Genomic DNA, 22,698 nt, shown 5'->3' with positions numbered 1-22,698 from the left:
GTTCTGTGCAGATGAGCTGTCATTTTACACGTTGCTGTCAAAATAAGGCGTGTAAAATGACAGCTCGTCAAAAGAAGTGCAGGACACTTGGGACGTTTTTAAAGCTGTTTTCTCATAGACTACTGAAAACAGCTCCAAAAACGGCCATAGAAAACGTCGTAAAAAACGCGAGTTGCTCAAAAAACTTCTGAAAATCAGGAGTCGTTTTCCCTTGAAAACAGCTCCGTATTTTCAGACGTATTTTGTTAATCGTGCGAACATACCCTAAGGGTATGTTCACATGCTTAACCAAAAACGTCTGAAAATACAGAGCTGTTTTCAAGGGTAAACAGCTCCTGATTTTCAGCTGTTTTTTTATCAACTCGCGTTTTTTTACGGCCGTTTTTGGAGCTGTTTTTCTATAGTGTCAATGAAAAACAGCTCCAAAAACAGCAAAAGAAGTGACATGCACTTATTTTTCACAGGCGTTTTTTTCCGCGACCTTTTTGAAAAACGGCCGCATAAAAAACGCCCCGTCGGAACAGAACGCCGTATTTCCCATTGAAATCAATGGGCAGATGTTTGGAGGCGTTCTGCTTCCGATTTTTCAGCCATTTTTCGGGCCAAAAATATCCCGTGTGAACATACCCTTATAGAACTGGGGGACTGACTACTTTTATGCAACAATATAAAGCTGTGGACAATTTTTTTGGTACCCTTCCGTTAAAGAAAGAAAACCCCACAATGGTCACTGAAATAACTTGAAACTGACAAAAGTAATGATACATTTTAATTTACTGAAAATCAACTAATGTAAATCAGAAGAAAAAAAACTAAAAAAACCTAATGAAACTGGCCTGGACAAAAATGATGGTCCCCTTAACTTAATATTTTGTTGCACAACCTTTTGAGGCAATTACTGCAAACGATTCCTGTAACTCCCAATGAGACTTCTACACCTGTCCACGGGTATTTTGGGCCACTCCTCGTGAGGACACTGCTCCAGCTGTCTCAGGTTTGAAGGTTCCTTCTCCAGACTGCAGGTTTCAGCTCCTTCCAGAGATGTTCAATAGGATTTAGATCAGGACTCATAGGAGGCCACTTCAGAATAGTCCAATGCTTTGCACTTATCCATTCTTGGATGTTTTTAGCTGTGTATTTTGGGTCATTATCCTGTTGGAGGACCCATGACCTGCGGCTGAGGCAAAGCTTTCTGACACTGGGCAGCACACTTCGCTCCAGAATGCCTTGATAGTCTTGAGATTTCATTTTACCCTGCACAGATTCAAGCCACCCTGCGGCAGATGCATCAAAGCAGCCCCAAAACATAACCGACCTCCTCCATGTTTCACGGTAGGTACAATGTTCTTTTCTTTGTATCCTTCATTTTTGCGTCTGAGAACATAGAGCTGATGTGACTTGGCAAAAAGCTCAAGTTTTGTCTCATCTGTCCAAAGGACATTCTCCCAGAAGCTTTGTGACTTGTCAATATGCATTTTGGCAAATTCCAGTCTCGCTTTTTTATGATTTGCTTTCAACAGTGGTTTCCTCCTCGGCCGTCTTCCATTAAGTCCAATCGGGCAAAGATACCGATGGATGTTGCCAGTTTCATAAGTTTGTTTTTAAAAAATTTCTGTTGAACCACAATTCAAAAGCAATGTCTGATTTACATTAGTTGATTTTCAGTAAATTAAAATGTATCATTACTTTTGGCAGCTTCAAGTTATTTCAGTGACCATTGTGGGTTTTCCTTTCTTTAACGGAAGGGTACCAACAATTTTGTCCATGATTGTATTATGGCAATGTTTCCTAACCAGGGTTTACTTTAACAAAGGGGTTCCTCTGAACCTGCTCAGGGGTTCCCCAGAACACAGCACCTTACACTTTTACAGTAAAGATGACAAACCCATTTCAACCTGCTCAAAGATGCTTAGCAAAAAGTCAATACATCTTAGCTAGGAAAGAATTATAGAATGCTTTACTAGACCCTACACCAAGATTCTTTGAGGTAGGAAAGGGAATAGTGCTTCCCCTGTGGTAGAAAACTTGTTCAGGGATTACCCAATGGTAATAAGGTTGGGAATCACTGCATTATGGAGCGGGCTTGAAAAATAATGTTCACTGTTATTATTGCATACTGTGCTATGAGAATATCATTGTGCCATGGCGTGCAGCACTAGATAGAATATTTGTGTGTGTATATATATGTGTATATATATATATATATATATATATATATATATATATATATACAGATATTGTAACGGCAGGGGGTAGGGAGACGGACAAGTGAGCCCTAATCTACCCGCCACTCTGTCCCTGCCTACTTGCAACGACCCGCCCTAGGCGACGGGGTACAACTGGGCGGCGGTCCCTGCGCTCAGTAAGTGCACGACAAACACGACAAACATACAAGGAACACAAGCAAGGAAAAGGGGCCGTTGCCCACGGCAACACCGTGAGCAACCAGAGTGGTGAACGAGCCGAGTCAAGCCAGGAGTGTGCGAGGTACAAAACGAAAAGCAGAAGAGTAGTCGGTAAGCCAGGGTCGGTATGGAGCAGGATCAAAAATAGCAGGAGCTGTAGCTGGGCCAGGAACCACAAGGAAGGAAACCAAAGCAATAACAAGCACCGAGGGACAGGAAGTGCAGGCTTAAATAGACCGAGGGCGGGAGCTAGCTGAGTCTGGCCAGGTTACGATAGGCTCTCCCACTCCTAAGCCTGCCAGCCTGAATGGTGGAAGCAGGAGTCAGTCTCAGGGATGTATTCTCAGGTGCTGACTGATTAGTTCTGGGAGTTAACCCCGCAGTGCCTGGCAGATCCTTTACAGTACCCCCCCTTTTATGAGGGGCCACCGGACCCTTTCTAAGTGGACCTGGCTTACTGGGGAAACGCAGGTGGAACCTCCTGACCAATACCCCAGCGTGAACATCCCGGGCGGGTACCCAAGTCCTCTCCTCGGGCCCGTATCCTCTCCAATGGACCAGGTACTGGAGGGAGCCTTGGACCATCTTGCTGTCCACAATCCTGGCCACCTCGAATTCCACCCCCTCCGGGGTGAGGATGGGAACAGGAGGTCTCCTCGAGGGAGCCAAGGACGGGGAGCAGCGTTTGAGGAGGGAGGCATGAAACACGTCGTGTATCCGAAAAGACGGGGGTAACTCCAGCCGGAAGGAGACAGGATTGAGGACCTCAATGACCTTATACGGCCCAATAAACCGGGGAGCAAACTTCTTGGACGGAACCTTGAGACGCAAGTTCCTAGACGACAACCACACCATATCCCGACCATAAACAGGGGGTTAGCAGAACGTTTTTTTATCAGCCTGAGTTTTTTCTACGCTCTGGGACACCTCTAGGTTTTTCTGAACCTGGGCCCAGACTGTGCACAGTTCCCGATGAACGGCCTCTACCTCAGGATTGTTGGAACTACCAGGTGAAACGGAGGAGAACCGTGGATTAAACCCAAAATTACAAAAAAAAGGAGAGACCCCAGACGAGTTACTGACCCGGTTATTAAGGGAAAATTCGGCGAGGGGAATGAAAGAGACCCAATCAAATTGACCGTCAGAGACAAAACACCTTAAGTATTGTTCTAGAGACTGATTAGTCCTCTCCGTTTGGCCATTGGTTTCAGGATGGAAGGCAGAGGAGAAGGACAGATCAATCCCCAACTTCATACAGAAGGCTCTCCAAAACAATGAAACAAATTGTACCCCTCTGTCCGAAACAATATTGACAGGGACCCCATGGAGACGCAGGATGTGTTTGACAAACAAGGTAGCCAACGTTTTGGCGTTGGGTAGTTTCTTGAGGGGCACAAAGTGGCACATCTTACTGAAGCGGTCCACCACCACCCACACCACCGACTTGCCTTGGGATGTAGGCAAATCGGTGATAAAATCCATGGAGATATGTGTCCAAGGTCTCTGGGGAATGGGCAACGAACGCAGTAAGCCCGCTGGTCGGGACCTGGGAGTCTTGGACCTAGCACAAACCTCACAAGCGGCGACGTAGGCCTTAACGTCTTTAGGCAACCCAGGCCACCAATAATTTCTGGTAATGAGGTGTTTGGTACCCAGGATGCCTGGATGGCCAGATAGTGCGGAGTCATGATTTTCCCTAAGTACCCTTAGCCGGAATTGCAGGGGAACAAACAGCTTGTTCTCAGGAAGGTTCCCGGGAGCTGCACCTTGATCAGCAGCAATTTCAGAGACTAAATCAGAATCGATCGAGGAAATGATTATACCTGGAGGCAAAATACAAGCAGGATCTTCCTCCGAAGGAGGGCTGGCCATGAAGCTACGCGACAGTGCATCAGCCTTAATATTTTTAGACCCAGCCCTATAGGTAACCAAAAAATTGAATCTGGTAAAAAATAACGCCCATCGAGCTTGTCTCGGGTTTAGCCTCCGGGCAGATTCTAGGAACACCAGATTCTTGTGGTCGGTAAGGACCGTTACCTGGTGCCTAGCCCCCTCCAGGAAGTGGCGCCACTCTTCAAATGCCCATTTAATGGCTAAGAGTTCGCGGTTGCCAATATCATAGTTACTTTCAGTTGGCGAAAACTTCCTGGAGAAGTAGGCACAGGGGCGGAGATGGGTGAGGGACCTGGTACCCTGGGACAAGACAGCCCCCACTCCCACCTCAGATGCGTCAACTTCCACGATAAATGGCTCCATTTGGTTGGGCTGAACCAGCACCGGGGCCGAGACAAAGCACTTCTTAAGGACCTCAAAAGCCTGGACAGCCTCAGGAGGCCAGTGGAGGAGATCAGCACCTTTGCGAGTGAGGTCCGTAAGGGGCTTAGCGATGACCGAGAAGTTAGCAATAAATCTCCTGTAATAATTAGCAAACCCCAAAAAACACTGTAACGCCTTCAGGGAGGCAGGTTGGACCCATTCCGCCACAGCCTGAACCTTGGCGGGGTCCATGCGGAATTCATGAGGAGTGAGGATTTGACCCAAAAATGGAATCTCCTGTACCCCAAACACACATTTTTCGGTTTTGGCGAACAGTTTATTTTCCCGAAGGACCTGGAGCACCTTCCTGACATGCTCCACGTGGGAGGAGCAGTCCTTGGAAAACACCAGTATGTCATCAAGGTACACTACCAGAAAAATCCCCAGGTAATTTCTCAAAATCTCATTTATGAAATTCTGGAAGACCGCAGGGGCATTACACAACCCAAAGGGCATGACGAGGTATTCGAAATGGCCTTCGGGCGTGTTAAACGCAGTCTTCCACTCATCCCCCTCTTTGATGCGAATAAGGTTATACGCCCCCCGTAGATCCAATTTAGAAAACCATTGGGCCCCCTGAACCTGATTAAAGAGATCAGGAATCAAAGGAAGGGGATACTGGTTCCTTACCGTGACCTTATTCAGGCTACGGTAGTCAATGCATGGCCTAAGACCACCATCCTTCTTCCCCACGAAGAAGAAGCCAGCACCTACCGGAGAAGAAGAGGGACGAATGTAACCCTTGGCCAGGGATTCCTGGATATACACTCTCATAGCTTCACGTTCGGGACAAGAAAGATTAAATATCCTACCCTTAGGAAGCTTAGCTCCTGGTACCAATTCGATAGCGCAATCGTATTCTCTATGAGGAGGTAACACTTCGGAGGCCTCCCTAGAGAAAACATCAGCGAAGTCCTGAACAAACTCGGGTAGCGTATTCGCCTCCTTAGGGGGAGAAATAGAATTAACAGAAAAACATGACGTACAACATTCATTACCCCATTTGGTTAGCTCCCCAGTATTCCAGTCAAACGTAGGATTATGCAACTGCAACCAGGGAAGACCTAGCACCAAATCGTACGATAATCCCTGCATCAACAGTACAGAGCATTGCTCCAAATGCATGGAGCCAACAAGGAGTTCAAAAACAGGGGTATGCTGTGTAAAATAACCATTAGCAAGAGGAGTGGCGTCGATACCCACTACCGGGACAGGTTTAGGCAAATCAATAAGAGGCATAGCAAGGGACATAGCAAATTCCACAGACATGATATTAGTAGAGGACCCTGAATCCACGAAAGCACTGCCGGTAGCAGACCTACCACCAAAAGAGACCTGAAAGGGAAGCAAGATCTTAGTACGTTTCATATTTACGGGAAATACCTGTGCGCCCAAGTGACCTCCCCGATGATCACTTAGACGCGGAAGTTCTCTGGCTGCAACCTTACGCTTAGGACAGTTGTTCACTTGATGCTTGTCGTCCCCACAGTAGAAGCAGAGACCATTCTTCCTGCGGAATTCTCTACGTTGTTGGGGGGACACGGAGGCCCCGAGTTGCATAGGTATCTCTGAATCTTTCGGGGAGGAACGAAGCAACGGAGCTTCGGGAGGCATCATGGGGGAGTCGGAGGAGAAAACACATAAACGTTCACGTTGTCGTTCCCTGAGACGTCGGTCAAGTCGTATCGCTAAAGCCATAACCTGGTCTAGGGAGTCACAAGAGGGATAGCTAACTAGCAGGTCTTTCAGGGCATTCGACAGACCCAACCTAAACTGGCACCTTAAGGCAGGGTCATTCCACCGAGAAGCTACGCACCACTTCCGAAAGTCAGAGCAATACTCCTCAACAGGTCTCTTACCCTGACTTAAGGTCACCAGCTGACTCTCGGCAAAGGCAGTCCTGTCAGTCTCGTCATAAATAAGTCCGAGAGCAGAAAAGAATCAATCAACGGAGGAAAGTTCAGGGGCGTCAGGAGCCAAGGAGAAGGCCCACTCTTGGGGCCCTTCCTGGAGCCGGGACATAATTATACCCACCCGCTGGCTCTCAGAACCTGAGGAATGAGGCTTTAAACGAAAGTAAAGCCTACAACTCTCCCGAAAGGAGAGAAAAGTCCTCCGGTCCCCTGAGAACCGGTCGGGCAACTTGAGGTGGGGTTCAAGAGGTGCGGTGCGGGGAACTACCAGGGTAGCATCAGGCTGGTTGACCCTCTGAGCCAGGGCCTGGACCTGTAGGGAGAGACCCTGCATTTGCTGAGCCAGGGTCTCACGGGGATCCATAGTGGTGTCAGGGACCAGGGGTAGACTAGGTATGGGCTTGTTATTATGTAACGGCAGGGGGTAGGGAGACGGACAAGTGAGCCCTAATCTACCCGCCACTCTGTCCCTGCCTACTTGCAACAACCCGCCCTAGGCGACGGGGTACAACTGGGCGGCGGTCCCTGCGCTCAGTAAGTGCACGACAAACACGACAAACATACAAGGAACACAAGCAAGGAAAAGGGGCCGTTGCCCACGGCAACACCGTGAGCAACCAGAGTGGTGAACGAGCCGAGTCAAGCCAGGAGTGTGCGAGGTACAAAACGAAAAGCAGAAGAGTAGTCGGTAAGCCAGGGTCGGTATGGAGCAGGATCAAAAATAGCAGGAGCTGTAGCTGGGCCAGGAACCACAAGGAAGGAAACCAAAGCAATAACAAGCACCGAGGGACAGGAAGTGCAGGCTTAAATAGACCGAGGGCGGGAGCTAGCTGAGTCTGGCCAGGTTACGATAGGCTCTCCCACTCCTAAGCCTGCCAGCCTGAATGGTGGAAGCAGGAGTCAGTCTCAGGGATGTATTCTCAGGTGCTGACTGATTAGTTCTGGGAGTTAACCCCGCAGTGCCTGGCAGATCCTTTACAGATATATATATATATATATACATATAGATATATATATATATATATATATATATATATATATAGTACTGTGCAAAATAAATTAGGAAGTTGTGGAAAGATGCTGAAAAGTAAGAATGCCTTCAAAAATCGAAGTGCTAATAGATTTTTTTTATCATTTAACAAAATTCAGAAGCGAAATCTAAATCCAATCAATATTTGGTGTGACCACTCTTTGCATTCAAAACCGCATCAATTCTTCTAGGTATACTTGCACACACTTTTTGAAGGAATTCGGCAGTGAAGTTGTTCCAAACATGGGGAACTAACCACAGATCTTCTGTGGATGTAGGCTTCCTAAAACCCTTCTGTTTTTCAAATTTTTATCAATATTTCAAATTTTGACTCATTAGTCCAGGGCACCTGCTGCCGTTTTTTGCACCCAGTTCCTATGTTTTCGTACAGATTCACTTTAGTTGAGTCGCTTGGCCTTGTTTGCACATTGAAGGTATGGCTTTTTGGCCGCATTTCTTCGATTAAGACAACTTCTGACCACATTTCTCTGAACAGTAGATGGGTGTACCTAGGTCCCACTGGTTTCTGCCAGTTCTGAGCTGATGGCACTGCTGGACATCTTCTGATTTTGTAGAGAAGTAAGCTTGATGTGTCTTTGATCTGCTGCACTAAGTTTCCTTGGCTGACCACTCATTGCTTTGAAATCTTTGCCTGGGAGAGACCTTGCTGGTGCAGTATAACTACCTTGTGTCTTGTTGCAGTGCTCAGTCTTGCCATGGTGGACCTGTGACATGAAACTGTCTTCCACAACCTCACCTTTGTAGCATAGATTGGCTGTTTCTCACAGAGTTTTAAGCCTCCTACACAACTGTTTTTGTTAGAGTTAATGACTGTTTTTCAATCTACATATGAAAATGATGATCATTATCACCTGTTTGGTATAATTGGTTAATCATACACCTGACTAAAATCTTACAAAATCCATGACTTTGTGCAAGTGCACCTGGAAGAATTGATGCTGTTTTGAAGGCAAGGGGTGGTCACACCAAAAATGTATTTGATGTAGCTTTTGTTCATTTACTTTGCATTTTGTTAATTGATAAAAAAAATATTTAAATACTTATGTTTTTGAAAGCATTCTTACTTTGCAGTATTTACATATATATATATATATCTATTAAGGGTCTATGCACATGATGCGTATTACGTGCGGTTTTGCTCCGCGTATTTGCGTGCGGAAAAACCGCAGCATAATACAGTACCAGCATAGGCAATGAGGTTCCAACGCCTTCAGGTGCTCTTTTTTGCTGCGAATTTCTTGCGGTTTTGCTGCGTGTTTTCCGCCACAAAATACGCAGCGTCTGCATTTCTCAAAGCGACTATGGCAGATTGCCTTTTGATTGATAACTCCTTCCTGGAAGCCATTTACGAGACCACTTTACACGTTTTTACAAGTTTAGACCCTATCACAATACAGGGCGAACACCTGAGTACTTTCACTGTGTACAGTGGGACTTTTGAAACCTGTGTAAAACAGAAGCTTTCTTTCTTGCCTATAGCAACCAGTCACAGCACAGCTTTTAATTTATATTATGCTCTTGAAAAATGAAAGCTGTGCTGTGATTGGTTGCTATGGGCAGCAAAAATAGTTTCTCTTTTACACAGGTTTTATAGCCCAGTTTCTTAAAAAATGACAGTTTTCAAAGATATTTATCGAAATAATGTATAAATACGAAGCTGAGAGTGTTTAAAACAGTAGACTTATTTCTGTACAGAACACATATAGCACGTTCATCCTTTACAGAAAAATCGAGGAGTCTGATGGTGTATTGATAATGAGGAGTATGCGTGTGTATATATATATATATATATATATATATATATATATATATATACACTTTGTTCCCTAGATGAATAAGTATACTAAAGAAGCATCATGAAAATCTTTTTTTTAAAAGAAATGATAATAACCATGTTAAATTAATATATTGGAGTGAGGGAGATCTGTACATATGTCAGCTACCTGCAATAATGCAGTGGGAAAAAAAGTGGGTCAGTATGACACTTGGCAGGTATACCATTTAACCTAAGCTTGTATATGCGTTGGCTGCCTAAAACGCAATGAGCTGATTATTTAGCTGTCAGGCAAAACACGTAGAAAGCCATGATAATTACAGCAGCACGCAGCGAGACATAGACTGAGCGATATACAAACACTCTATTGATGTATTACATTAGATGCAATGCATGACGGTCACCCTCATCTGTAAACATCCTCCAGAAGTCAAAACTAATGATGGCGGTTTACTGCTGTGTTACTGTAATGTTAAAGGGGTTCTCCGGTTTTCTATAAATAAAGTCAAATGAAACGAACACATAAAATGTTCTGTTTGTTATATGGCGGGAATTTGGTTTCTAAGGCCCCATGCACACGAATGTGCTTTTGCGGCCGCAATTCCCCCGATAATCCACGGGAGAATTGCGGCCCCATTCATTTCTATGGGGCCATGCACACGACCGTAGTTTTTACAGTCCGTGCATGGCCCGGGAGCCCGCACCCCAGAAAGAACGGACATGTCTTATTACGGCCGTCTTCTGCGGTCCGGGCTCATTGAAAATAATGGTCCGCGATTTGCGGGCGGCTCGCGGCTGACAGTCCACTGCCGGCCGACCCGAAAATCACGGCCGTGCACGTGGCTATGGTCGTGTGCATGAGCCCTAACAGCTGCACAAGGTATGTATATGTAGTCGATCTGGAACCAAACTGCTGCATTAGATATATTATATAAAATATATTACACTTTCTATGCACATTTAAACTTGTATATTTCATCTAAATTTCTACTTCTATCAGTTGTATAACTTGTCTATCATGGAAATGCCCCCTTTCACTTATTACAAATTGCTCTGTAAATTGCCCTAATAACATGAACTAATGGGGGCAAGTGCACTCACCAAACAGTCTGCCAAAGTGCTATTCAGAGGGCTGGAAAATATTTTTTTCCATATGACCCTCTTGTCTGTGAGATGTTTCAATCAGGGGTCACATGACAAACTTCCCCACCGCCCTGACTCCCTATAAACAGAATTTTTAGGAGTTGTGACAGGACATACTTACCTTATCGGCAGTTTGTAAACTATTTCAGGGGTACAGTGTGCCGACTAGTTCTGACTTAATACGACAGATGCCCAATTTAAAGAGAAATGGGTAATATTCCAATAGTAACATTATATTAAGACACTGCTGAGAACGCATTTCAGTAATATAATCTTTGAAGTAGATCCAAGGTGAAGCTTTAAAACTTTATACAACCAAGTGCAATAATATACAGGGGATGTTAATGGCTACAGCTCTGCCCCTCACTTGTATCTCAAATATGGTAGACACCACCTATGACCTTCTGGGATCAAACTTTCTAATCCGATTGAAAATTGGTCACAATGCTACGGAGAAGGCTGGATGAGAGGAGTATATATTCAACGTCCATCTCTCTGTATATTTACAGAAATAAGTGTCACCATTAATATGGTGCAAGGCCTTAGTAAATATGACACATATTTTGAGTGACATTTTGTTCGGACCTACTAACACCCCTTTTTCCTGTATGACATGTTGAGACATGAGCGCCATTCTCTGTAAACACTTAGCCCTCCAGCATTGTAGTAGTTAAGACATAGCTGCCATGTTCGGTGTTGCTGTTAGTGCATTGTTTTCTGTCTATTGTATTTAACCCCGTCTCTCACCATGCTTCCCCTGTTTCCTCTTTCAGACTGTGAGTATAAACAAAGCGATCAACACTCAAGAGGCCGCCGTGAAAGAAAAACATGCAAGAAATATCCTTTGAAAAGATACAACCAGTGGGATGCCGGAGTCCACGGCTGAAGGTGTTCTGTGAGAGTGAGTGGGAGGAAGGGCACACAATTGCCGCTGAATGGTATTTTACAGCAGGCTGTGTGGCATTGTGACAGTGCTATATGTGTTATAAGACGGGGGTGGTAAAGGAATACTAAATGTTTTAGTACATTAGGATTTCTGTCCCCACAGGGCAGAGCTGGCAGCCCGTCATTGCTATTCTTAGAAAGAGAATTAATATTTTACTTATTCGTAAAACACGCAACTTTAAGAGAACTAAGCAGAGGACTGATCCGGACTGTGTGCTCCGAGACTGAACCACTTCTTCAGTTATTTTATTTTGTAACTCATTTTGATGAGGGTGATGGGTATATCTCACAATGTTACTTCAGGGCCTTATACACGGGGTGATGATCAGCTGAATTATCGTACGAACATTTGTTCCCGATCATTGCCCAGCGATTAAACAACAAACGATAAAATGCTTCTTTGCCATTGGTCGCACTTTTTAACCCGGCATAAAAATTATTGTAATAATGTAAACTATATGAAAGGGGATTCTATGTACGAACCCCCTCACGACCATTAATTCATGAAAATGAAAGCAAATAAGCGACGATCGACTTTCAATATCGGCGATCTGTGTTTGTTATAGTCAATTTATCTGCCTGTGTAAAAGAAGCCTTAGGGCATGCCCAGACGTGGCGGAGTTCTGCATACACTGTCCGCATCAATGCCGCACAGAATCTGCGTTGCAGATTCTGTTGCGGCTCTGCCTAAAATGACCATCAAATTGATGCGGACTAGCCGTTGCGTATTCAGGGGAAGAGGGCTTCCCTTCTCTCTATCAGTGCAGGATAGAGAGAAGGGACAGCCCTTTCCCTAGTAAAAGTAACAGAATTTCATACTTACCCGGCCGTTGTCTTGGTGACGCGTCCCTCTTTCGCCATCCAGCCCGATCTCCCTGGATGACGCGGCAGTCCATGTGACCGCTGCAGCCTGTGATTGGCTGCAGCCGTCACTTGGACTGAAACATCATCCTGGGAGGCCGGACTGGAGGAAGGAGCAGGGAGTTCTTGGTAAGTATGAACTTCTATTTTTTTTACAGGTTGATGTATATTGTGATCGGAAGTCACTGTCCAGGGTGCTGAAACAGTTACTGCCGATCGCTTAACTCTTTCAGCACCCTGGACAGTGACTATTTACTGACGTCGCCTAGCAACGCTCCCGTAATTACGGGTGCACACACGTAGTCATCCGTAATTATGGGAGCCCCATTAACTTCCTCAGTCTGGCTGTAGACCTAGAAATACATAGGTCCAGCCAGAATTAAGAAATGTCATGGCAGTAAAACCAATACGCTCCGCAGCACACATAACATCTACATAACATCTGCGGACTTCATTGCGGAATTTTGACTCTCCATTGAAGTCAATGGAGAAATTCCGCAATGAGTCCGCAACCAGTCCGCCACACGTCCGCAACAACCATTGTATGCTGCGGACACCAAATTCCGCACCGCAGCCTATGCTCCGCAGCAGAATTCCAGAGCAATTCCGCCAGGTGTGGTCATGCCCTTAGACATGTCAGTGCAATTTTATGATATGGGGTGTGAAATATGGGAAGAGGTTTACCCTGACTAATAGCCAAAAGACAAAAGCCCTTCCTTTTAAGCCATTTAAGGGGATTTCCACCCAAAATGTAAAAAATGCTATATACTGGTAAATCAGATGTTAATAGTAAATAATTGTATTCCCAATGAAATTACAATTCTGGAGCATCTTTTTTTAGAACTCTATGTTGTGCTATTCCTCTGTTATTCCTCCTAGAAATGTATAAATAAATGGTCAAATGGGTGTTACCGGTTGGGGGTGTGTCACTACATAGTGTGACACTGCCCAATCAGTGTTGACAGAGTGTAGGGATACACCCCTTTGACAAGGTGAATGGTAACACCCGGTTGTCATTTTATTCATAAAGTTCTGGGAGGAATAACAGAGGATCGGCACAACGCAGAGTTCTAAGAAAATATGTTGCAGAATTTTTATTTAACGAGGAATATAAGTATTTATTAGAATATACATGTCAGGAAAGGTGACAGGTTCTTTTTAAAGCAGTGGCTAAGGTTGGCCGTTCTGTTTTCTTCTACTTACAGAGATTTTGACACTTTCCTTTTCAGTTGTGACAGCGGAAAGTGCAGCCATATTGGTTGTCACCTTTAAATTGGTTTCCTGGGAAATTGCTTCTTTGGTTGAAAATTGTAATAAAATGAAAGTTGATCATCAATTTTTGATAAGCTAATTTAGAAGTCACAACCAATATGGCTGCACTTGTCACTTTCACAAAAAGATGTAGATTGGGATCGGCATTTCCTCTTTCTTGTCCCTAGTGAAGCTAAAATTATTTGGGCTTCCATAGAGAAGTTATAGATATGACGCAACAATTATTTTAGGTGACTGGTCCCTTAAAGGGAGTCTGTCACCAGAATGTCCGTACTAAACTAGTAACAGGATATTGTAGAGGAGACTAACCAGTTTGTAGCGTTTATTTTCATTTTCTGGTTACTGCCTCCTTTGTATAGAAATAAGTTTTATTACGTTTATGCTAATGAGCATTTAGGTGCATGAGGGTGTCACCGTTGCACTTAAATGCTCTAACGTTGCTCCCCAGTTCAACCCCCCTCCCTCCCTTCTTACATTGAATGACAGGGACCAGGCAGCGTAAACGGCGCGTTTATGCCTGGCCCCATACTGTCTGTAACGCACGCGTGTCCCTGCTCTTTACTCGGCGTATGTGCAATACGCAATACGTATGTGCAATACGTATGTGCAATTTCTGCTCGACGTTCTAATTGGCACTACTGCGCATGTGCCGAATAAAGAGCAGGTACTCTGCGCATGTTCAGTTGTACCCCTTAGAACGTCAAGCAGAAAGATCATACTGCGCATGCGCCGAGTAAGAAGCAGAGACAGTAAGGCTGGGTTCACACTGAGTTTTTTGCAGTCTGAAAATCTGCCTCAAAATTCAGTTTAGAATTTTGAGGCAGATTTTGCTCTGCCTGCATGCCGATTTTCGTTGCGTTTTTCGGCCACTGCCATTGAGCGCTATGGGCAAAAAACGCTGTGAAATACGCTTTCTCTGCCTTCCACTGATGTCAGTGGGAGGTCAGAGACGTAAACGCCCGAAGATAGGGCATGTCGCTTCTTTTTCCTGCGAGACGGTTTTTCCGCTCGCGGGAAAAAGACACCTCCGCCTCCCATTGGAATCAAAAAACGCGTCAAAAAACGTGTCAAAATACTCTGTGTGAACTGGCCCTTAGCAGAAATCTAAAATAAACGCTAGAAACAGGTTAGTCTCCTCTACAATACCATGTTACTATTTTAACTCGGACATTCTGGTGACAGACTCCCCTTAATAGCATAAACAATTGCTGACCTATTCTAGCACAGGACTCTGCAGATGGGATTATGTTTTTTTCTTGGCAAAGGTCCCATCTACTCTATTTGCTTTTTAAAATTGTTATGCTGTCCGTGCCCTTTTCCCTCTATAATCAGAGTATTTCCTGAAGATAGCAAGGGCTGTCATTTTTCCTGCTTACTTGCAATTTGCCATTTTCCCTTATGTTTTTGATATACACTGTCAGCAGTCATTAAACTAATGTATAGGCTCCTGCTATGTGCACTCAATCCCAATGTAGCTCTGTGAAGCGTTCAAAAGCCATCATGAATGGCACCTATAGCTGCCTATATAGGTAAATTCATCATCATCAACTGACGTAAGAATAATGGCGAGTAGAGCACTATGAGTACCACTTACTCCTATCATTGTAGGGATAATGATGGGTAATTGTTGTCGAGGAATAATGCCTTACCAACACAGATGGGTGGTGAAACATGTACCTGTTATCACCACCAACTTGGTTATAAGACTTACCCCAATAATTGCATTAATTGTATGGTATGTTCTGATAAATTTACATTTTGGAAGTATTTTTTCCTTAATTTATTTTTACCTTGTATTTTGGGAACACATCATGAGAAGGGAGCTCAGATATTCTGGGCAGCTGTGAATCGGCTGCCACTGTCTAGCAATGCAGTCCTGTGCTGGAAATTTTGCCATGTGTTTCACAAGTTGCTCCGTGATGGACACCCAAATGTGAGTACAACTAAAGTGTAAACTTAACTGAGTTGTGTCATAAAAATTACATATTTAACTACATCATTAAAATTGGGATATGTTCAGAGTCTTTTGTCAACTTGTCAAAAGTTGTATTCCCATAATGGACAATTATCACCTACGTATCCACAGAATAGGTGATAATTGTCTGATCGCTGGGGGCCCCTCACCGATCACGAGAAAGAGGGTCCCAAACCCTAGATCCGCAGTAAGTAGGACATTGAATGGCACGGTGATCAAACACGCTGCCGCTCCATTCCAAGTCTATGGAAATGACAGAAACAAACAAGTTACAGTATAGTGAGGAGAAACAGTAAGTTCGGGAACCCCGTATTCATGATTGGTTGGGGTCCCAGTGGTGGGGCCCCCAGTGATAAGACAATTATCACAAATCCTGTGCCTTATGCTTCACAAGATAATCAATATTAATCACTTCACCTGTCAGTGGTTTTAATGCTATGGCTAAACGGTGCATACGTCTAGATATATATAGATATATGATGCCTAACCTTTTCATCACTGCAACCATAATTTGTCATTGCTCATATGTTCTGTTACCCTAAATTTGGAGTACCCTACATAAAACATCTGAAAATTTGAGATATGCTAAAAATCCTGTATTCTCCCTAGTAGTCCCATAGTAGTTGCATCCTTGGTATAGTACGCAGTATTCATCCTTTGGCGTTTTTACTGTATAACTCATATTGTGTCTTTTTGTAGGTTCTGAAGGACTCTTTGCGCTACAAAAATGAACTCATTGACATGAGCCGGATGTGGGTAAGAGGACAGATACTCCATACATTTTATATGATGTTTAAATCCACCAATTGCAATAAGGATGATTAAGGCCCTGTTCACACTGCATTTTTTGCAGGCAGAAAATTCTGCCTCAAATTTCCATCTGGAATCTTTCATGCTATATGCTGCAGCCCTGTCTGCTTTCCCAAAAAAAGTTAAATAAAATCAAAACTTCTCCTTCAGACACTTAGGGTATGTTCATACGGAGGAATTTTGCAGGCGGATTCTGCTGCAAATTCCGCTCCCATTTATTTTAATGGGAGTTGGACGCTTGTTTTTTCCCACAAGCTGAATATTAAAGCTAGCTGGAAAAAGAAGCGTCCTGCTTGATCTTTGGGCAGATTCCGCCCGAAGCTCCCATCTACGTCGATGGGACGGAGGAACCTTCCTGCCGTCGGCAGGAATAGTTCTGCGGCGGGTTTAGTGGCGGGACTCAGCACACAAAGTCCGCCATGGGAACCAGCCCTTATATTTGTTCTTTTATCTATTTATCAAGTGCATCCTTACAGGAGAATAGATGTGGTAAAAGTTGTCAGACTACACCAGTGTCTTTATAAAGAGCATAGTACCTTACGCAATGTTCATATGTAACCACATATAGTTCCATTTGATTCCTCATATCAGATTCTAACCGTCTTTCCCATACAGGGACACCTTAGCGATGGGTATGGCCAGTTATGCAGCATCTATCTGAAGCTCTTGAACACCAAGATGGATTTCCACACAAAGGTGAGGAAGCGAACAACCACCCCTCCATTTCTGGCTATATATACTGTACTTGCAGCAGCTTCTTATTGCTTCAGCTAGTGCTTCAGTTCCCCACAAAACGTCATACACTTGCAATCGAAGATGGCCATTTTGCTGAGGCCCAGACCAACCAGTGGCAGGATAAACCTTTGTATTTTCACATAGACTCTGGTCTGCAGCCCTTCTCACCTACCTAAACAGTTCCACAGGTTAAAGGGGTTATCCAGCTGCAAAACAAATGTCAGAATTAATTTTATTACATAAAAATACAGCACTTACTAATTTAGTTGTATTGTGAAACATGCGTGGATCCGCTGTTTCACTGCTCAGTAACGTGTACGGGAAGGTGTAGTTTCTTCCTGTGCTGTGACGTATTGACACTGCCTCGGGACTGAGGGCTGCTTCCCCCTCCTTTTCGTGTCGGCCCGTCATCACGTGAATGCAAGGGTTTTGAACAAAGTAAGATTGCCAGCCCCTTGGAGTCACGGGATTGCACCAACATAAAGGTGAGGCAAGTGGCTGGCTTCAGGCAAGTAAGTAACAGAACAGAGTCCTTGTGCCAGCACCTTGCAGTCACATGCGTAAAATATGTAGTGTTCCAGCGCATGCAGAAAAATGACAAGTCCTGCAACAGGAGGGTTTGAGGGTTGGTGAGTACCACAAAAAGTGGCCTTTTGCAATAAGAGTTACTAGTATACATGTGGGAAAGTGCAGAAAAGTACTTTGGCTACTTTCTTTTTAATTTGAACCGTTGAATAACCCCTTTAAAGGGGTTTTCCCATAATCAATATTTATCACCCATCCACAGGATAGGTGATAAATATTGATCGGTGGGGTTCCGACCGCTGGGAAACCGATCCTGAGAATGCGCTTACCTGACTGTCCCTGTGAACCCATATGAATGGAGGGGTACTGTGCATTTTCCCTTCATTATCTATGGGGCTGCCGGAGATCTTAGCCATATTGCACTATTTCCCTGTATGTACTGCCTTGAAGTGCACTAGAGAAGAAGCTGGGACAAGTGCTCCTTCCGCAGTAACTGTCCAGTATTAATGTGTTTATTACTCAGTTAAAAAAATATTCTATAGACACTAAAAATACTACTGTAGGTATTATTTAAGGATAAAGGTAAAATTATTTTCAGCTGCTGCAAGTAATTGATAAAGACACAAAGGTAGGTGACAGGTTATCTTTGAACACGTCCTAATTATATCTCTGCCCTTAGGATTGGCCTGGTTGGGGGGGGGGGGGGGCTGTATAATATTACAAAGTCCCTAGACTACAGCTGATTTTGGGGGAAGGGGGTGGAGAAGGTTTGCACTGGAACAGGAGGAAATGATGCCTGTCTGTTTGTAAACTTGTATCCTGAGGTGCAGTTTTTTGCCTGGCCACTTCATAGTAAGTAGTGAGAGAGTTGTCTCGTATACCGGGGCAGATTCATGAACAGACTCGCTGTGTAGCTGGAGGAATGTTTGCATTGCTGTTTTTACTAACGGTGGAATTGTCAGACATATTACTTTCGACGGCTGACATATTTGACTTTAACCGTTTAAATTATATTTCCACGGTGCGGATTTACCGATCCTTTGTTGGTGCAAAATACTTGTATCTGTATGTGGAGCTCACTAACCAGGCATGCTGTAATACAACTTTATCTTTTTAACTTTATAGCTAACATTTATCTATGTATAACAAAAAAATGTGCAACTAGTGTGCGGCCTTGTAATTGTATACTGTCATACACTGTTCACTTCCATTATATCAATAATATGTTCCACGAGTAGTATTGTTCCATATGAAATCATTAACCATTTTTCTATTTTATGCTCCCAGAATCCCCGTTTCCCTGGCAACCTTCAGATGACGGACAGGCAACTGGATGAAGCCGGGGAGAATGATGTCAATAATTTGTGAGTTTCTTACCCTGCTTGTTTAATAAAAATTACTCTCTACAAAGCGTAAACCATTATATCAAGGTGTTTTAACTGAGCTGCTCTTCCCTACTTACACTTTACTATATGTCTTAAAGTGAAGCTACACCTTTGGAGTCACTGTAAGGCCTCATTCACACGGCAGGGTTTTCCGGCCGGGTGCCGGCCGTTCATAAATCTGCCGGCACCCGGCTGCATTAGGAATAATAGACCCCTAATGGGGCTATTCACACGACCGATTTTTTGAAGGCCGGGAAAACCGGCCGTCAAAAAATAGGACATGCTCTATCTTCGCCCGGTTACCCGGCCGCCCGGCTCCCATAGAAGTCTATGGGGCCGGGTATTACACAGCCATCACCGGGATGTGTCCCGAGTGATGGCCGGGTTTTCCGGCGCTTGCGCTCTATCTCCTCCTCCTCACAGCGCAGAGTGCATGTGAGGAGGAGGAGTTGATGCCATTCTGACGAATGGCATCGCTGTACACTGTGTGGCAGGGCCGGGGTGTACAGCAGGTGGAGGGAGCGCTGCGCTGGCTCCCTTCCCCTGCTTGTTTTAAAAGCACCCTGGCCCGGCGACACCTTCCATGGCGCCGCTAGCAGCTGCTGCTGCTGCGGCTGCTACTACTGTAGCGACGCCACTATAGCAGAGCGGGGAGGTATCTCCCCGCTCTGCTATGTGCTAGCCGCACTTTAGCTCCTTGAAGGAGCGGAATCCCCGTGTTTTCGGGGATTCCGCTCCTGGACAGAGCGCTTGATGTCTCTGTCCATATCTGGGCAGTGACATCAGGGGAAACTCCTGAAGCGTAATCCCCGAACACATGGGGATTCCCCTTCAGGAGTTGCCGCTGATGTCACTGTCCGGATCTGCCCGGCCCGGCACGGATGCAAAACTTAATGCAAACCGGCCGGGCAAAATGGCCGATTTTACCGGCCGACACTCGGGCTCGAGAACGACCCGGTCGTGTGAATCCCGCCTTACTAATATATTTTGGAATTTTATTATGAGCAATTCCCTAAAGTAAGATTACTCTCAGGAGAAGTACAATTCCCTCTGTTTGTCTTCCTGGCACTGTTTGCAGAATACAGGCACCATTTACCTCAGTTTCTCACGCCGACCCATTTGGTCTCTGTATTCATAAAATATTTAGCAATGTAAAATTACCGTTCCCTGCTGCTGCTCACCTGTAATATCTGAATTACTTGTTCTGGAGGGATTCTGATAATTGGTATGTTTTAGGGAATTGCTCAAAATCTAATTTCTTAATGCACATGATAAGGTGGCTTCAAAGTTGGAGTTTAACTTTCATCCTTGTTTTATTTTTTATATACAGCCACAGAAATATATTGTCACTATATATAACGTTAGTGGAATTCCAGTGCTTTTTAATAGGATATTTTATGTAAGGCCTCCTTATAATGTGGCTCCGTAGAAGCTCTGCGTTGTTTAGAGCCGTTATACAGCACACATAGAAAGAAGTCTATGGGTTCATACTGTAACGCTTTATGCCTCTAATTTTATACAGAGTAAATTATAGGAAATATTTTTGTAAAATAAATAAACAGAAAAAAATTTGTGGCATTCTTTATTAGATGCTGTATAACGGCAATATTCCCTCCTAGAAGCATTACTTTTTATGGGGAATACCTCAGTAATACAGTGGTGTACTATGACACATGGAGTGCATATAGCTTTGTGGTAAGGATTTGCAAGGGCTCGGTGTACGACTGTTCAGCCCAAGGCATCCGGCAGACAGTCGTATTAGGGTCTATTTACAGTTAAGTCAAATTGCGTTGACGAAGGGGCTGTCCAGTCCCTAAAAATTGATGGCCTATCTTCAGGATAGGCCATCAAAAGCTGATGGGTCGGGGTCTGACTCCCAGGAACTCGGCGATCAGCTGTTTTGAAGGTGGTGCAGCGCTTGTACGAGCGCTGCCTCCCTTTCACTCCTTCTTGCTCACTGTGAATCGTCGACATGGATGTAGCGGCGATTCACAGGTATTGCAGCCTTCTCCCATTAAAGTGAATGGGAGAAAAGGCTGCATGACCTGTGAATCGCCACTAAATGCATATCGGAGATTCACAGTGAGCAAGAAGAAGTGAAGGGGAAGCAGCGCTCGTACAAGCGCTGCACCACTTTCAAAACAGCTGATCGGCGGGGGTCCCGGGAGTCGAACCTCAACCCATCAGCTATTAATGGCCATACATTTTTAGGGACTGGACAACCCGTTTAAAACTCATGTACATACCGACAATAGGTGGCATATTTGTTGTCCGTATAATTCTCTGTTTCGCTTCTGTATTTAAATACAGATGACCTTAGGCGCCTCATTCACACTTGTGTTTATTAGGTCCGTATTAATTCTTTTTTTTTTTTCTGCGCATGCTGTTTTTTTCAATACGCAGCATGTTTCAACAGATCCATATTAGTATTTTTTTTAGCCCATAGACGTCAATGGGTTGATTTTAAAAACGCATTTTCCGTTTTTGCATGGTTCACCTGTGCGTATTTGTTCCATCTTTTTTAGTTTAGCGACAACATTACAAAACAGCTACATTTTTTTTAATCCTTTAACAAACTACTGAACAAATACAGATGATAAATGGACAACTCATAAAAAATACAGAACAAAAATAGATAAAATACAGAAACAAAAATTGAACAAATTTGAAAAACTATCAATATTGCGCATCCATATTTTCATTCGTAAGTTCTTATTGCAGGTTTGTAAGATTCTTGTTTCCTCTAGTGAAGTAACAAATGAGATTCCCAGTGGATCACAGCCGTATTTAAGAGCTACCATAATTTACTTCTTATGTAATCCCCTATGGAAAGGGCATCTTGTGTGTATATATATATATATATAGTATTTGATCCCTTGCTGATTTTGTAAGTTTGCCCACTGTCAAAGACATGAGCAGTCTAGAATTTGTAGGCTAGGTTAATTTTACCAGTGAGAGAGAGATTATCTAAAAAAAAAAAAAAGAAAATCACATAGTCAAAATTATATATATTTATTTGCATTTTGCACAGAGAAATAAGTATTTGATCCCTTTGGCAAACAAGACTTAATACTTGGTGGCAAGCACAGCAGTCAGACTTTTTTGTAGTTGATGATGAGGTTTGCACACATGTTAGATGGAATTTTGGCCCACTCCTCTTTGCAGATCATCTTTAAATCATTAAGATTTCGAGGCTGTCGCTTGGCAACTCGGATCTTCAGCTCCCTCCATAAGTTTTCGATGGGATTAAGGTCTGGAGACTGGCTAGGCCACTCCATGACCTTAATGTGCTTATTTTTGAGCCACTCCTTTGTTGCCTTGGCTGTATGTTTCGGGTCATTGTCGTGCTGGAAGACCCAGCCACGAGCCATTTTTAATGTCCTGGTGGAGGGAAGGAGGTTGTCACTCAGGATTTGACGGTACATGGCTCCATCCATTCTCCCATTGATGCGGTGAAGTAGTCCTGTGCCCTTAGCAGAGAAACACCCCCAAAACATAATGTTTCCACCTCCATGCTTGACAGTGGGGACGGTGTCCTTTGGGTCATAGGCAGCATTTCTCTTCCTCCAAACACGGCGAGTTGAGTTA

At 44.1% G+C, this 22,698-nt stretch overlaps 1 protein-coding gene across 1 annotated transcript in view; it reads left to right on the top strand.

Annotated features, from left to right (window-relative positions):
* HIP1 (huntingtin interacting protein 1) overlaps positions 1-22,698 on the top strand; it is a 156,128-nt gene that overhangs the window by 30,444 nt on the left and 102,986 nt on the right. The window contains exons 2-6 of the mRNA XM_075854258.1: positions 11,376-11,439; positions 15,471-15,613; positions 16,355-16,411; positions 17,081-17,161; positions 19,013-19,089. Coding sequence (XP_075710373.1) covers positions 11,376-11,439; positions 15,471-15,613; positions 16,355-16,411; positions 17,081-17,161; positions 19,013-19,089 — 422 coding nt within the window. The remainder of the gene's footprint in view (positions 1-11,375; positions 11,440-15,470; positions 15,614-16,354; positions 16,412-17,080; positions 17,162-19,012; positions 19,090-22,698) is intronic.

Source organism: Rhinoderma darwinii, chromosome 2 (assembly GCF_050947455.1).
Source record: "Rhinoderma darwinii isolate aRhiDar2 chromosome 2, aRhiDar2.hap1, whole genome shotgun sequence".
In the NCBI taxonomy this organism is placed as follows: domain Eukaryota; kingdom Metazoa; phylum Chordata; class Amphibia; order Anura; family Rhinodermatidae; genus Rhinoderma; species Rhinoderma darwinii.
This window is presented reverse-complemented; position numbering and strand designations above follow the sequence as displayed.